We start from the raw sequence: 16,473 nt of genomic DNA on the forward strand, positions 1-16,473 counted from the left end.
AAAGTGAAGTAAGGCACTTCAGTGGTAAGGAGACAACAGTCCAGAAGGGCAGCCATGGGTTTGTAGGAGTCCAAGACAGCAAGGTGACAAGGATAGAGGTACATATCACCTGGCCTTGGAATTTAGAAGTCTAGATAGCCAAGACATAGCACAGATTTTACATTAGCGGTGGGCAGTAGGTAGAAGGAAAGGAAAATGCTATGAAGAAAGATGGCGGGATGGTGACAGCAGATTAGTAACTTCTGGATGCTGTACAAGATCTGTGCTGCCACATATAACTGCTAAAAGGTACCCTCACACAACAATTTCGTTAACGATATCGTTGCAATGTCACGCTTTTTGTGACGTAGCAACGATCCCGCTAACGATCTCGTTATGTGTGACAGCGACCAATGATCAGGCCCCTGCTGGGAGATCGTTGGTCGTTGGGGAATGATCAGGACCTTTTTTTGGTCGCTGATCAACCGCTGTCATCACTGGATCGGCGTGTGTTCACTTGTAACCAGGGTAAATATCGGGTTACTAAGTGCAGGGCCGCGCTTAGTAACCCGATATTTACCCTGGTTACCATTGTAAAAGTTTAAAAAAACAGAAAAACAGTACATACTCACATTCCGATGTCTGTCACGTCCCCCGCCGTCAGCTTCCCTGCACTGACTGTCAGCGCCGGCCGTAAAGCAGAGCACAGCGGTGATGACACCGCTGTGCTCTGCTTTACGGCCGGCGCTGACACAGTCAGTGCTGGAAGCTGACGGCAGGGGACGTGACAGACATCGGAATGTGAGTATGTACTGTTTTTCTGTTTTTTTTTTTTTTTACTTTTACAATGGTAACCAGGGTAAATATCGGGTTACTAAGCGCGGCCCTGCACTTAGTAACCCGATATTTACCCTGGTTACCCGGGGACTTCGGCATCGTTGAAACTGTCTTTCCCCTGATCGTTGGTCGCTGGAGAGAGCTGTCTGTGTGACAGCTCCCTAAGCCTGCAACTCTGTTCAGCACTGTAGATGTATTATACAGAAAATAGCAGGTACATGTGCTACATTATTATTATTTATATAGCACCATTAATTCCATGGTGCTGTACATGAGACATATAATTCATCAATAAAATAAAGTTAATTAAAAAAAAAAAGAAAATACACCAACTCCTTCCTTAACTATACTATAAATAGGAGGTTCCTGTACCATCGAGTAGGTGGAGAGAATATTCTACACACACACTTAAGGAACCAGTCTCACTGTGGTCTAGGGTCACAGTAAAATACCTCAGCTCGTGCGAACCGTACAAATGCATTAGTAACATGTATAACAGCCCAGAAATTATGTGGTCAACAAAGTAAGATGATTTTAACATTCATATTGACTTTTAATTGACCATACTTCCACGTTACATCTGGTTTTTCTATGACCATGGACAAAAACAGAGAAGACTTTTTTTTCCAAGTACAATTACTTTTGGAGCCCCATTGGTAAGGCCACAAAATGTGACTGCCCCTCCCCCCCCCCCCCCCCCACACACACACACCTTTAGCATAACTGAATGAATTTTATTTTGTAAATTGTTAGTAATGGAACAAAGAATGTGTATTCACATATATCAGTAGAGGGCCCCTATGGATTGTATGATACCATTACCATGTTATGTTTAAAAAAATTGTGAAAACATATTCTCCAGCTATTTTCTACAGTTTTTCCACTGATATTTTCTTTACCTTTACTACAGTTATCTGTGTATGGTATCTGTAATAAGGAGTTAAAAATTTCAGGAATGTAGATCTAGTCAAAGAAAATTAAACAAAGACGGCTATCAGCAAATGAGCAAATTCACAGGACTGGGAGCACAGCAATTACAGGGCAACATAGGTTCAGAAACCAGAAGATTTTAGAAGAACTATACTTCTAAAATTATTTAGAATACTAAGAGAATCATTTTTAGACTTTCAGGAGAATTACATAAAATCAGAAGACAATGCTACCATTTAACACCTGCAAATGTACACACTTTAAAAGGTTATATGTGAGGTCTGTTCCAAATTTATGTGGAAAAAAAAATTGGAATTTTGTTAAAAATAAATAGTAAAATCCATGAATAACAAGACAGAGGGTGGTTTCCAGCTTTTATTTGCTGGGATCTAAACAGAAAATCATTTAAAAAAGGAAGTATTCAGTGGTAGATGTCAGCCACAATTTTTCCTTAAAAGGGAATCTCATCTTTTTGCTACCCCCATCTGAGAGCAGCCTGATATATAGACAGAGATCTGGATTCCAGCGATGTAACACTAAGGCCATGTGCACACGTTCAGGTTTTTTCGCGTTTTTTCGCATTTTTTCACGCTAAAAACGCTATAAAAACTCAGTAAAAACGCATACATTATGCATTCTATCATTTAGAATGCATTCTGCATGTTGTGCACATGGATGCGTTTTTTTCCGTGAAAAAAACGCATCGCGGTAAAAAAATTAGCATGTTCATTATTTTTGCGGATTTTCTGCGTTTTTCCCGCAAGTCTATGCATTTGGGAAAAAAACGCACAAAAAAACGCATCAAAAACGCGTCAAAAACGCAAAAAAAATGCATGCGGATTTCTGTCAGAAATGTCCGGTTTGTGTCAGGAAAATTTCTGCAATTAATCCTGACGTGTGCACATACCCTTAGGCCGGCTTCACACTCAGCGTATGAAAATACGGTCCGTATATTACGGCCGTAATACGCTGAAAAGTCCCAAAAATAGTGGTCCGTAGCTCCTCCGTAGGCAGGGTGTGTCAGCGTTTTTTGCGCATGGCATCCTCCGTATGTAATCAGTATGGCATCCGTACTGCGTGGTTTTCTCGCAGGCTTGCAAAACCAACATACCGCTATAGAAGTGATCCATGTGTCCCAAAAAGAAAAAAAATATCGTGGGAACTTACCTAGAAAGCTCCCAGGCTTTCTAGGAAAGTTCCCACGATCTATGAACATCCAGCAGAGGGCGCCTCACCGCAAATGAAGCTAAATATAGATCATTGATCTATATTTATCCTCATTCCCCGGGGTTTTGCAGCAAGGAGCAGCCTGCATTAGCGGAACCCCTTGCTGCAAAATGTTTTAACCCCTGTTTTAACAGATCTGCGGAGGGTAAGTATATTGTTGGTTTATTATGTTTTTTCTTTCACAGAACGAGGGTCTTCAGTGACTGGATTGGGCGTAGAATAAAATACTCCAACAACCATTGTTTTTATTTCATTAAAATAATTTTAAATAATGTGTTTGTGTTTTATTTAACCCTTTACTACAATTGGATTAATAATGGATAGGTGTCATATAATTGACGCCTCTCCATTATTAATTAGGCTTAATGTCACCTTACAATAGCAAGGTGGCATTAACCCTTCATTACCCCATATCCCACCGCTACACGGGAATGGGAAGAGAGTGGCCAAGTGCCAGAATAGGCGCATCTTACAGATGTGCCTTTTCTGGGGTGGCTGGGGGCAGATATTTTTAGCCAGGGGGGGGGCAATAACCGTGGACCCTCTCCAGGCTATTAATATCTGCCCTCAGTCACTGGCTTTACTACTCTGGCGGAGAAAATTGCGCGGGATCCCACGCCAATTTTTTCCGCCATTTAACCCTTTATTTTAAGAGCTAGAACGGCCAAATTTTGCAGATACACACTACTGACATTAGTAGTGTGGAATCTGCAAAAAAAATGGAGAGAAGACATGGTTTACTGTATGTAAACCATGTCTCAAATCATGTCGGGTTTAGGAAGGAGAAAGAAAAAGCCGGTAATTGAATTACTGGCTTTCAAGCTGTATAGCGCTGGAATAAATATTAATATATATACATATATGTGTCTCACTGAGAGATATAGATTATATATATATATATATATATATATATATATATATACTAGACTGTGGCCCGATTCTAACGCATCGGGTATTCTAGAATATGCATGTCCCCGTAGTATATGGACAATGATGATTTCAGAATTCGCGGCAGACTGTGCCCGTCGCTGATTGGTCGAGGCAACCTTTATGACATCATCGTCGCCATGGCAACCATTATGACATCATCGTCGCTGTGCCCGTTGCTGATTGGTCGATGCCGCCAGGCCTCAACCAATCAGAGACGCGGGATGTCTATGTCCTTTATGACATCATCGTCGCTGTGCCCGTTGCGGATTGGTCGAGGCCTGGTGGCATCGACCAATCAGAGACGCGGGATTTCTACGTCGATGCTGTGCCGGTCTCTGATTGGTCGAGGCCTGGCGGCCTCGACCAATCAGAGAGCCGGGATTTCCAGGACAGACAGACAGACAGAGACCGAAAAACCCTTAGACAATTATATATATAGATATACCTATTCTATGTGTACACATTTATTCTACCTATTGGACTGTAAGCTGTCAGTGTGATTTTACTGTACACCGCACTGAATTACCGGCTTTTCTCTCTAACAGCGCTGCGTATTTCTCGCAAGTCACACTGCTTGTCCGTGTGTAATCCGTATTTTTCACGCTTCCATAGACTTTCATTGGCGTATTTCTTGCGCAGTACGGTGACAAACGCAGCATGCTGCGATTTTGTACGGCCGTAGAAAGCCATATAATACTGATCAGTAAAATACGGCAGATAGGAGCAGGGGCATAGAGAATAATTGTGCCGTATTTTTTGCGAGTTTTACGGATGTAGTTTCTGCGCTCTTACGTCCGTAAATCTCGCAAGTGTGAAGCCGGCCTTACTGGGATGCTTTCTGCAGTTCTTATCAAATCAATTATCTGCTAAACATCTACCGGTTCCTTGAATGTTGATTAATGTATAACCCTACCCACACCACTGATCCACAGATTTATTTGCATACTGTATATTGGCAAAAAGCTGTCAATCAGTGGTGGGGGAATGCTTATCCAGAGCCCATAAATGTGGAGGACTACATGGCACAGGTTTACTTGTCTTCTACTGATAAAAACATTGCTTTGTCCAAAACAGATTAACAGAACTCAATCAGCCCAGTAAGTGACATTTTTATAGCACCATCGTTTCCATGGTGCTGTACATGAGAAGGGGTAACATACAAAACACAAATAGAAATTACAATGAGCAAACTAATGGTGATAGACGGGTACAGAGGGTAGAGGATCTTAACCTTGCGGGCTTACATTCTACAGGATAGTGGGGATGGAGATCATAGAATTGGGAGTTTCAATAGTTCCGGTGTTGGTGAAGTGGCGGCTCTGGTAGTGGTGAGGTGGCAGCAGAGTTAATGCAGGTTGTAAGCGGTTACGAAGATTTGGGTTTCCTCCTGACAGTTCTGAATGTAGGGGATAATCGGACGTGTTGGTCCACAGTATTCCAATGGATGAGGGATGCTTGGGAGAAGTCTTGGATATGACTGGATGAGGAATCTACTAGTGTGGAAGAGAAGATCTTTGGAAGACCGGAGACTATGTGTTGGGAAGATATCAGGAGATTAATTCAGAGATATATGGGGGAGACAGATTATGGATGGATTTGTAGGTCATGGTTATCAATTTGAAGTTGATACGTTGTGGAATTGGGAACCAATGAAGGGATCTGCAGAGGGAGAGGTAGAAGAGTAGGGTGGAGGGAGGTGGATTAGTTGTTCAGTAGAGTTAAGGACTTGAAATGCAGGAGAGTGCTAGCAGGAAGGCCACAGAGGAGGATTTTGCAGTAGTTGAGGAGGGAGATTATGAGGGCATGCGCTATTATTCTAGTAAATTGAGGGTTTGAAAAACGACGGATTTTGGAAACATTTTTGAGTTGAAGGAGGCAGGAGGTGGCAAGAAATTGGATGTGTGGCTTGAAGGATGAGGCAGAGTCTACAGTTACTCCTAGACAGCGGACTTTAGGTACAGGGGAAAGTGTGTTGTCCTTTATTGTGACCAACAGATCAGGTAGTGAAGGTAGGCTAGATGAAGGAAAGATGTGGAGTTCAGTTTTGTCTACGTTGAGCTTTGGGAAACATGATGTGAAGAATGAAGAGATGGTTGATCAACACTGGATTCTGGACAGCATAGAGGTGATGTCTGGGCCAGAGAGGTAGATACAAGTGTTATCCGCATATAAGATGGTGTTTGAAACCATGGGACTTTATGTGTTGTCCCAGACCAAAAGGTATAGATGGAGAAGAGTATTTAGAATGAGGGGTATATCGAAATGTTTGTTGCCTGCGGCAGTAAGCCACTGGTAATTTTGGTTAGGGCAGTTTCTGTGGAATGGCGAAAGCTGGATTGAAGGTTAAATGAGAAGCAAGTACAGTGTAGACATGCTTTTTAAAGAGATTGGACGCAAACGGGAGCAGCGATATTGGCTGATAGCTAAATGTAGAGGGTTGGCTTCTTCAGGATATGTTAACTGTGGCATATTTGAAAGCAGAGGGGAAGGTACCAGAAGTTAATGACAAGTTGAAGAGATGAGTTAGGGTTGTGATAAGTGTGGTGGCGAGGTTGGGGAGGAGGTGGGATGGTATGGGGTCAAGAGAACAGATGGTGAGGTGTGATTTGGAGATGAGATGGGTAAGCTCTACTTCAATGATGTGGGGAGGAAGGTTAGTGGGGGAGAGCTGTGGTCTGGTATATATAGGGTTTGTGGTGGTTGAGCAGTAAAGACTTGCCTGATTTGGTCGATTTCATTGTTGAAGTATACAGCAAAGTCTTCAACAGAGATGAAAGAGGTCAGAGGGGGCAGTGGTGGGCGGAGGGAGTTAAAAGTGGTGAATAGCTTCCTGGGGTTTTGAAGTAGTCCTGTTTAGCAGAGGTGAGGGCTGACTTGAATGTGATTTGAACAACATTGCAAAAAACATTGTCTCTGACTCCTTAGGCTAGGGTCACATTGCGTTAGTGCAATCCGTTTAGCGCTAGCGGATTGCGCTAACGCAATGTTTTCTATGGGGCTGCGGTCGGGGTCGCGGTAACGTCCCCGCTCTCGCAGATCCCAGATCTGCGAGAGCGGGGAACGGACCGCGGGCGCGCCTCGGACGCTGCAAGCAGCGTCCGCGGCGCGCCAGGAATCACCGGCGCGTCGCTAGCGCGTGCCGAACATGGCACGCGCTAGTGAAGCGCGTTCCCATTGCCTTCAATGGGCACGTTAACGGACGCGTTGCACGGCGTTAATTTCGCCGTGCAACGCTGTCCGTTAAACGCGGTCCCATAATGCAATGGGAACCCAGCCTTAGACTACTCTCAGATTACCTGTCAAATATCTTGCCAGATTCCCTTTAAAGGGGTATTATCAATTTTTTAAATTGCTTTAATTAGTATGAAAATAAGCAAATTAGCAATTGACTTGACTTTTCTATCTGCTGCTGTTTTCCTGCAATTAGAATTTATTTCTCTTAGTGCAGTAGGTTTCCATGGAGCTCAGCCATTAGTGTCTATCCAGACTCTGCAGAAAGTGCATAGTAGTTATATTCCAGGAGATGGTTTAATTCCTAACATATTAATGGGCTGGAGAGAGGTTAGTATCTATAAAGCATTTCCAGTGGGGGAAAAAGTATTTAGTCAGCCACCAACTGTGCAAGTTCTCCCACTTAAAAAGATGAGAGAGGCCTGTAATTGACATCATAGGTAGACCACAACTATAAGAGTCAAAATGAGAAAACAAATCCAGAAAATGAACTTGTCTGATTTGGCAAGATTTATTATGCAAATTATGGTGGAAAATAAGTATTTGGTCATTAACAAAAGTTCATTTCAATATCTATAATACAATGCTGGGAGCGTCACTCTGTCCGAAGCCTTTATAGACTGCGCAAGCGCCGGCGCAGTCTGGACCCCACAGAGTGACGCTCCCAGGGGATCACGGTATGCGTAAACACTGAACGCACACCGCGATCTCCAACGGAGAGGCAGGGACCGTGGATGCGCCAGGAGGGTAAGTATTATATTCACCTGTCCCCCGTTCCAGCGCTGCGTGCCACTCCGTGTTCTGGGTCCTCTGCCTGTGACATTCACAGTTCAGAGGGCGCGATGACGCGCTTAATGCGTGCCACCCTCTGACTGAACAGTCACAGCCAGAGGAGCCGGAACACGGAGCGGCGTGCAGCGCTGGATCACGGCCTCGTGAATATAGCAAGTGCTGGGGGGCCTGAGCTAGCGGCGATACCGGCACCTGACCCCCACAGCGCGCCGGTGTCCCAGCCTATACTATGGAGCATCTTATGGGGACCATAAACCATAATGGAGCAGTGTATGGGGGCATATAATATAGAGCATCTTATGGGGGCCATCAACCATAATGGAGCAGTGTATGGGGGCATATACTATGGAGCATCTTATGGGGCCATCAACCATAATGGAGCAGTGTACGGGGGCATATACTATGGAGCATCTTATGGGGGCCATAAACCTTTATGGAGCAGTGTACGGGGGCATATACTATGGAGCATCTTATGGGGGCCATAAACCTTTATGGAGCAGTGTACGGGGCATATACTATGGAGCATCTTATGGGGGCCATAAACCTTTATGGAGCAGCGTATGGGGCATATGGATGGGAGCAGCAAATTACAGAACGGTGGCGCAGGATGAGAGCAGCACATGACAGAACGGGGGCGCAGGATGGGAGCAGCACATGATAGAATAGGGCAGCACATGACAGAACGGGGGTGCAGGATGGCAGCAGCACATGACAGAACGGGGGTGCAGGATGGAAGCAGCACATGACAGAAAGGGGGCGCAGGATGGGAGCAGCACATGAAAGAACGGAGGCACAGGATGGGAGCAGCACATGACAGGATGGGGGCGCAGGATGGGAGCAGCACATGTCAGAATAGAGGCGCAGGATGGGTGTAGCACATGTCAGAATGGGGGCGCAGGATGGGAGCAGCACATGTCAGAATGGGTGCAGCACATGACAGGATGGGGACGCAGGATGGAGCAGCACATGACAGGATGGGGACGCAGGATGGAGCAGTATATGGAGACCATATACCAATATAAATGCTCGCCACCCAGGCGTAGAACGGGTTCAATAGCTAGTTTTGTTATATATCCTTTGTTGGCAAGGACAGAGGTCAAACATTTTCTGTAAGTCTTCACAAGGTTGTCACACACTGTTGGTGGTATGTTGGCCCATTCATCCATGCAGATCTCCAACATGGACCTTCAACTCCCTCCAAAGGTTTTCTATGGGGATGAGATCTGGAGACTGGCTAGCCCACTCCAGGACCATCATATGCTTTTTATGAAGCAACTCCTTAATTGTCCTGGCGGTGTACTTGGGATCATTGCCATGCTGGCAGACCCATCCATGTTTCATCTTCAATGCCCTTGCTAATGGAAGGAGATTTGCACTCACAATCTCACAATACATGGCCCCATTCATTCTTTCATGTACATGGATCAGTTGTCCTGGTCCCTTTGCAGAGAAACCGCCCCAAAGCATGATGTTGCCACCCCCATGCTTCACAGTAGGTATGGTGTTCTTTGGATGCAACTTGGCATTCTGTGTCCTCCAAACACAACAAGTTTTGTTTCTACCAAACAGTTCTACTTTGGTTTCCTCAGACGATATGACATTCTCCTAATACTCTTCTGGATAATTCAAAAGCACTCTAGCAAAACTTCAGATGGGCCCGGAAATGTACTGGTTTAAGAAGGGGGACACATCTGGCACTACCGTTTCTGAGCCCCTGGGGTGTAGTGTGTTACTGATGGTAGCCTTTGCTGCCATGGTCCCACCTTTATGCAGGTCACTCACTAGGTCCTCCCGTGTGGTTATTACATGGAGCCCCAGATCGAGGGAGATTATCAGTGGTCTTGTATGTCTTCCATTTTCTTATAATTGCTCCCACAGTTGATTTCATCACACAAAGCTGTTTGCCTATTGCAGATTCAGTCTTCCCAGCCTGGAGTAGGGCTATAATTTTGTTTCTGGTGTCCTTTGACAGCTCTTTGGTTTTCACAATAGTGTGAGATTGGAGTGTGACTGTTTGAGGCTGTGGACAGGTGTCTTTTATACTGATAAGTTCGAACAGGTGACATTACTACAGGTAATGAGTGGAGGACAGAGGAGCCTCCTAAAGAAGAAGTTACAGGTCTATGAGAGCCAGAAATCTTGCATGTTTTTAGCTGACCAAATACTTATCTTCCACCATAGTTTGCAAAATGAATCTTGCCAAATCAGACAAGGTCATTTTCTGGATTTATTTTCTCATTTAGACTCTCATCGTTGTGGTCTACCTATGATGTCAATTACAGTCTTCATATTTTTAAGTGGGAGAACTTGCACAGTTGGTGGCTGACTAAATACTTTTTTTCCCCACAGTAGCTGCTCACCTCCCTCCCTCTCAGCTCCTGATGAGCTGCTGTTCCATACCTTGCAAAATCACCAGCATTTGATTCTCCCAGAGAAGGTCTCCTAATCACTGTCCAGACTTGTGTTCTTGCTCAAATGTCCTGTTACCTCTATGTATATATAGTGATAAGTCTAGAATAATCTTTAGCTGAACTTTATAATTTTCCTTGAATGAAAGTTTTAGTGAGAAGTAGGGTTGAGCGAAACGGGTCGGCCATTTTCAGTAGTCGCCGACTTTTGGCAAAGTCGGGTTTCATGAAGCCTGACCCAACCCCTGTGTGGGGTCGGCCATGAGGTCGGCGATCTTCTGAATCTGGTATCGGAATTCCGATACAGAGTTCCGATATGTTTGCAATATCGGAAATCGGTATCGGAATCCATATTTAAGTGTAAAATAAAGAATTAAAATAAAAAATATTGCTATACTCACCCTCTGACGCGCCCTGGTACTAACCGGCAGCCTTCCTTCCTTAGAATCAGTGCGTGAAGGGCCTTAGATGACGTCGCGGCTTGTGATTGGTCGCGCGACCGCCCATGTGACCACTCGCGCGACCAATCAGAAGCCGCGACGTCACCGAAGGTCCTTCAAGCGCTGATTCTTAGGAAGGAAGGCTGCCGGAAAGAAGCAGGGCGCGTCCGAGGGTGAGTATATACCTAATAGGTAGATGTTGTAAAACTATAGGTATATTGATGCGGCCCTTGAAATTTCCTTTGTACGTTTCTTCAGTAGTAACAATAACAAGATCGCAAGTGACAAGTATGGGTATAAGACACGTTTTGCTCTTGAACATATGTAAGAAATCCTCAAGGGGAAAAATAGAAAGTGGGAGATGAAGGCAAAAAAAGACCTCATGTATAGCACAATACAATGGTGTCCTGCCTAGTCATTATACAAACAGTAGCGGCATACTCTGGCTTCTGTTTAGTAGAATATTCCAGAAGAGACCAAGTCATCAAGATGAAACCTTGAGTCCCAATGGAAATAAATGATTGCATATCTATATATCTATATCTATCTATCTATCTATATAAATCCTATGGTTTTAATCAGATAAACGGTTTGTCATTGTGTTACTTGCATTTTCTGGAAATTGTTGAAAAAAGTCTAGATGAAATTCCTTAAAGACGATTTTTTTTCTCCAAAAAGTGAGCAAAGAGTAGCAAATGCTATAAAATATGCAACCATTACTGTACCCCTTGAATTCCTCACCATTCCAGAATTGATGCCTCAGTGGTCCCTGCCAGTACTTAAGTAAAGACGCCTCAACTCATTCACTAGACCGCTGCAGCAAATCACTGGCCTCAGACATTGAATCTGCATATAGGGCACATGTATACTGAAGCAAGTGAGGGGTCTGATGTGATCACACTTATGATAGACAAGTTGAGGTGATTAATGATGTAACATGGGGATTTGAAGAGCAACTAATGATTATTTCTTTATGTTATAACATTTCCTGCTTTGCAAAACACATTTGGAAGCATACCAGAAAAAAGTTCTGGTGCAATTTATGAGATGAAAACAGGATCACTTCCCTCCAGAAACAGTTGAAATCCTTGCCTATGGGCTGTGTGAGAAGGACACTGGTAAAATACTGGAGGTGAGATGTGTGTAACTCAGGCTTTTTTTATTGCCATGCTGGAGTGCTAAACTAATTTCCTTGACCTGATTCACATGCTTACCAGCTCTTCATCTGTCCCCAAATGCTGCTCCAGTCCCATGGCACCATTTTGTGACCGCACCTTTTGATTGCACAAAGTCAGAGGTAATGATCTCAAGCTCTCAATGTAAGTCTATGGGAGCCTGCTTATGACGTTGTTCTGGTTTCATAGACTACTACACTACTGGAGACAGACAGCAGTGGCACTGGGAACAAATGAAGACTATGGCTGGCGAGTATAATGCTAGGGGCAGGGACCTTAATTTAGTGGTACCACTCCAGTATGGAAAAAAATTAAAAGAATAGCACTGGAGTGGTACTATAAGTATTGCAGCTTTGTCTGTTCAAGTGTTTGGCCTGAGCTGCAATACCAGTTCCAGCAACATGGACAAGAGTAGCATTGTTTTAGAATGCAGCTATGTTTTTGTAACCCCATATCCTCCCTTTTAAGAACACAAAAGCAACACACGGATTCCCCAAAAACTGTTTTCTTCCCACATCATAGAACACATGAATTATATAAGTAAATCAGCTGCACCAATAAGGTCACTGGCTGGAAAAATATTTAAAATTATATATTGTACTATAAATTATAAATGAAAGCTGCATATATAACTATCATGCACCTTTTGCTGTATTCATGGCAAGGAATGACTGGATGAGTGGTGAATAAGTAATATTGACCAACTAGGATCCTTTCCACTTAGCTGATGACTAATAATTTTAGTGTGTGCAGAAATATCCATTTATCAAGGTACAAACCAGAAGGTTGTAATAAAATATTAACTTAATATGATTGTATTTGATTTTATCATCCAAGTTCATTTTGAACAACTTCCAAGAAAAAAAATAATGTAAAGACCCTCCAAAGCCTTAGTCATTTTATATTAAAATTAATACCTGTCTGTGAACAGAACAATGAGATCTTCTTGGTCAGTAATGGACTCCAGAGCCTCTTTTAAAAGACGGACTTTTTGACCACCGCCTATTGAATTTGCTACATCTCCTCCTTTCCATTCTAGACCTTTGCCAAGGACCTAGAAGACGAATTAAGATAAGAAACATGTATTCTTCATTGTGGTCATTGCAAAGTTATGATTATATGAGCCAAATCACAATTAGAAACACATCACCAAAAAGTACAAAATGTATTCAAAGAGGGCAAGTTAGCGAAAAATATAGTATTTTCTCAGGCAAAAGTATTCATCAAAAAGTTTGCTATGACTACTTTTCTTAGGCTCAGCTGGATTTACTTTGAGACCATTTAAAACAGAAATCAAACATTTCTCATTTTTAAAGAACATGGACCAATAATTGACATTTTATGATCTTTCAGAACCAAAATTAACTTCATGCACTTATAAGCCACATAATTGTATACATAGTACTTCCAGAAAGTGTTTACCAAATGTCCTTGTGTATAACATGAAACAGATGCATTAAAAATTGAACTAATGGGTCGATAAAATTTGTAATCAATGTTTCAACATTGACATGAAAATTACAAAAAAAAAAAAATCATTCTTTCCTCATGTAAATTATATGAATTGGACAAAACTACTTGTAAACTATTATTATAGGGTTAGTTCCAAGGTAGCCAAATAAGTGTGGTCTCTTGTAATAAAGAGAATCCATCAGCAAGATTTTGTAATATAGAGAAATGGCTGTAATGGTGCTGTAACAGGTGAAATTGATACCTTTGGTGAAGAAAGCAACTTTGTTGCTCTTTAATCAGCATTTGAAGATTTTTGCTAATTAGATATAGGTGCACAGGGTCGGAACTATGAACTGGGTCTACTCCTGCCTGTCTGTGATTCCCTGCTCTTCCGCCTGCCTCAGGTCTATGAGTGACACTGTCTCCTCTCCTTGAACTCTCATCAATGACCTGTCATTCAAAGACTGCAGCCAAGCGGAGTGGCCCTGGGGGAAGGTATTGGGGGGGTGGGGGTAGTAGTTTTGTTTTTTTTTTGGGGGGGGGGATTAAAGGGAGGGAGGAGAATAGAATCAGTGGGATCCATTGAAGAGTTCCTGAGTTATGACCTCAAAGTCGCAGAGGTCAGAATTGTAAAAACTGGCCTGGTCAAGAAGGTGAAAACAGGCTTCGGGGTGAGGGGGTTAATCTAACAAAATAATAAATGGTCAGATAGAGCAAAAATATATCCACCGAAATACTATTGACCAGGAATAAAGAACCAAAAATGGTATATGTATATATATATGTATGTATGTATGTATGTATATATATATATATATATATATATATATATATATATATATATATATATATATATATATATATATATATATATATATATATATATATATATATATATATATATATATATATATATATATATATATTCGGCATTAAAACAAACCTCAGTCTCAATGCCTCTGAACAATTTCTTCAAAAGTGAACAGAGAAAATGGCAAACTAAATCTGCTGCGTCATCGCAGAAAGCAAAATAGCACATTCTCTTCATACAGTATATGTACTAATAGCTAAATGTGACCATAGATAGAAGTTTGGCACAAAGTGTAATAGTGCAAGCGTCAATCTATTTGGCTTATTCAAATAAAAAACACATCATTGACAAGTGAACCAAAGACATTTGGAAAAGTATAGTTATAATGCATATAATGACTTTGATATTAAGCTTTTATTACAAAAATGGCATGTTCTGACATGGACAATGTATCCAAGTAAAACGCATGCTGTACCTTCACAGTGTAGCTAAAGTGCTTTGCAGATTGCATAAAACGATGAAAGCCATCCGTTTCTCGCGTTGCAACAGTTACCACCAATAATTTATCTGAAAAGTAAACAAAAAAGCATTTCAATATCCGTACAAAAAAACAAAAAAAAATATATACACATACAGATCGAAAACAAATATACAAAGCTGCTTCAAAAAGGACAGGTATACACTATGCAAGCAATAAATTAGGCAATTTTAATATTATATGATGAAGATAAGCTCCTTTTCCTGAAAACGACATTTCACATGTTTTGACACAAAGAGAACTGCAGAAAGATACAAAAAAAATAGAAAGAACAGGAGATGGACAGAAACAATAAGTCAAAATTTTGAACAAAACACCTTGTTTCCTTTCTATGATGGATATCAGATATCACCAGATGATTTTATGTGTGTATTTGTCTGTGTATCCTTTTTGTGAACCCTTTCCTCAAAAACTAAATTAAATTAGTTATTCCTTGTTGTTTTTTCTTTTAAGAAAACATTAGCCTACGGAGCTCATATTTTTCTATTATCTCACTCTACAAATTTGAAAACAATTGTGAATGTTAATCTATGCTGAAGTCTAGCGTAATTATTTCAATGCCATACAGAAGATTGAAGCAACAAATACTAGCAGTCAGCAGCAGCGCCATTCCAGTGATGTCGGCGCTGCTGTCCTCGTGGGTGACATGGTATTGTTGTGTCTAGAGACAAGTAGATCTGACAAAATTTAAAATATGCCAGATTGAGCGGATTTTACTAGGAAATTTGATTTGCAGAGAGGTTATTCTACATGAACCGAAAGCACCCTATTGGGTTATCTATAGACCATAATAAATGCAAGATTTAAAAAAATAAATAAATACACATATTCACATTACTATTCACTAATAGAGCCACTGCTGCTGCTCACATATAAAGCTCTGGCAAAATAAAGAGACCACCACATCAAAACCCTGTCATGGGCAGCCCAATCTCCAGACCTGAACCCCATTGAAAACCTCTGGAATGTAATCAAGAGGATGATGGATAGTAGTCACAAGTAGGCTTGAGCGAAATGGATCAAACAAATTCAAAAGTCGCCGACTTTTGGCCATAATCGGCCGATTTCACTCGACTTTTGAGATAGTCGGGTTTCGCGAAACCCGACTCGACCCTAAAAAAGTAAAAGTGGCTCAACCCTAGTCACAAGCCATCAAACAAAGAAGAACTGCTTAAATGTTTGCACTGGAAGCAGTGTGAAAGACTGGTGGAAAGCATGCCAGGACGCATGAAAGCTGTGATTAAAAATCATGGTTATTCCACAAAATATTGATTTCTGGACTCTTCCAGAGTTCAAACAATAGTATTATTGTTTCTAAATGATTATGAACTTGTTTTCTTTGCATTATTTGAGGTCTGAAAGCAGTGGGTTTTTATTTAAATTTTGACCATTTCAGACAAAAAATACAAAATTTATTGCTTCGAAATTTGGAGACGTCAGAAGTTTATTGAATAAATGAAAAATGTACATTTTACTCAAAAATATACCTATAAAGCGAAAAATCAGACAAACTGAACATTTTGCAGTGGTCTCTTAATTTTTGCCAGAGCTGGAGATGGTTGCACTAATACAAATGAAAGAATGGCCAGAGATCTACTCTTAAGCGCTATATAAACACTAGGCATTGTGTATCAAAGTTCTCAGAGGATAGCATGACATGCAGTTTTTGCTTTGTGTTTTTTTTGGAAAAAATTATTTTACATAACTTTTTCTAGCCACACAT

The 16,473-nt window shown here is 41.6% G+C and overlaps 1 protein-coding gene across 2 annotated transcripts in view; it reads right to left on the reverse strand.

The window, feature by feature from the left end:
• Nucleotides 1-16,473, reverse strand: part of PLOD2 (procollagen-lysine,2-oxoglutarate 5-dioxygenase 2) — a 267,967-nt gene that overhangs the window by 174,669 nt on the left and 76,825 nt on the right. For both annotated transcript variants that reach the window (XM_069727592.1, XM_069727591.1), the window contains exons 2-3: nt 14,688-14,779; nt 12,867-13,003 (exon numbers count right to left, since the gene is read on the reverse strand). In XM_069727592.1, the coding sequence (XP_069583693.1) occupies nt 12,867-13,003; nt 14,688-14,779 (229 nt within the window). The remainder of the gene's footprint in view (nt 1-12,866; nt 13,004-14,687; nt 14,780-16,473) is intronic.

This window comes from Ranitomeya imitator, chromosome 5 (assembly GCF_032444005.1).
Source record: "Ranitomeya imitator isolate aRanImi1 chromosome 5, aRanImi1.pri, whole genome shotgun sequence".
Taxonomy (NCBI): domain Eukaryota; kingdom Metazoa; phylum Chordata; class Amphibia; order Anura; family Dendrobatidae; genus Ranitomeya; species Ranitomeya imitator.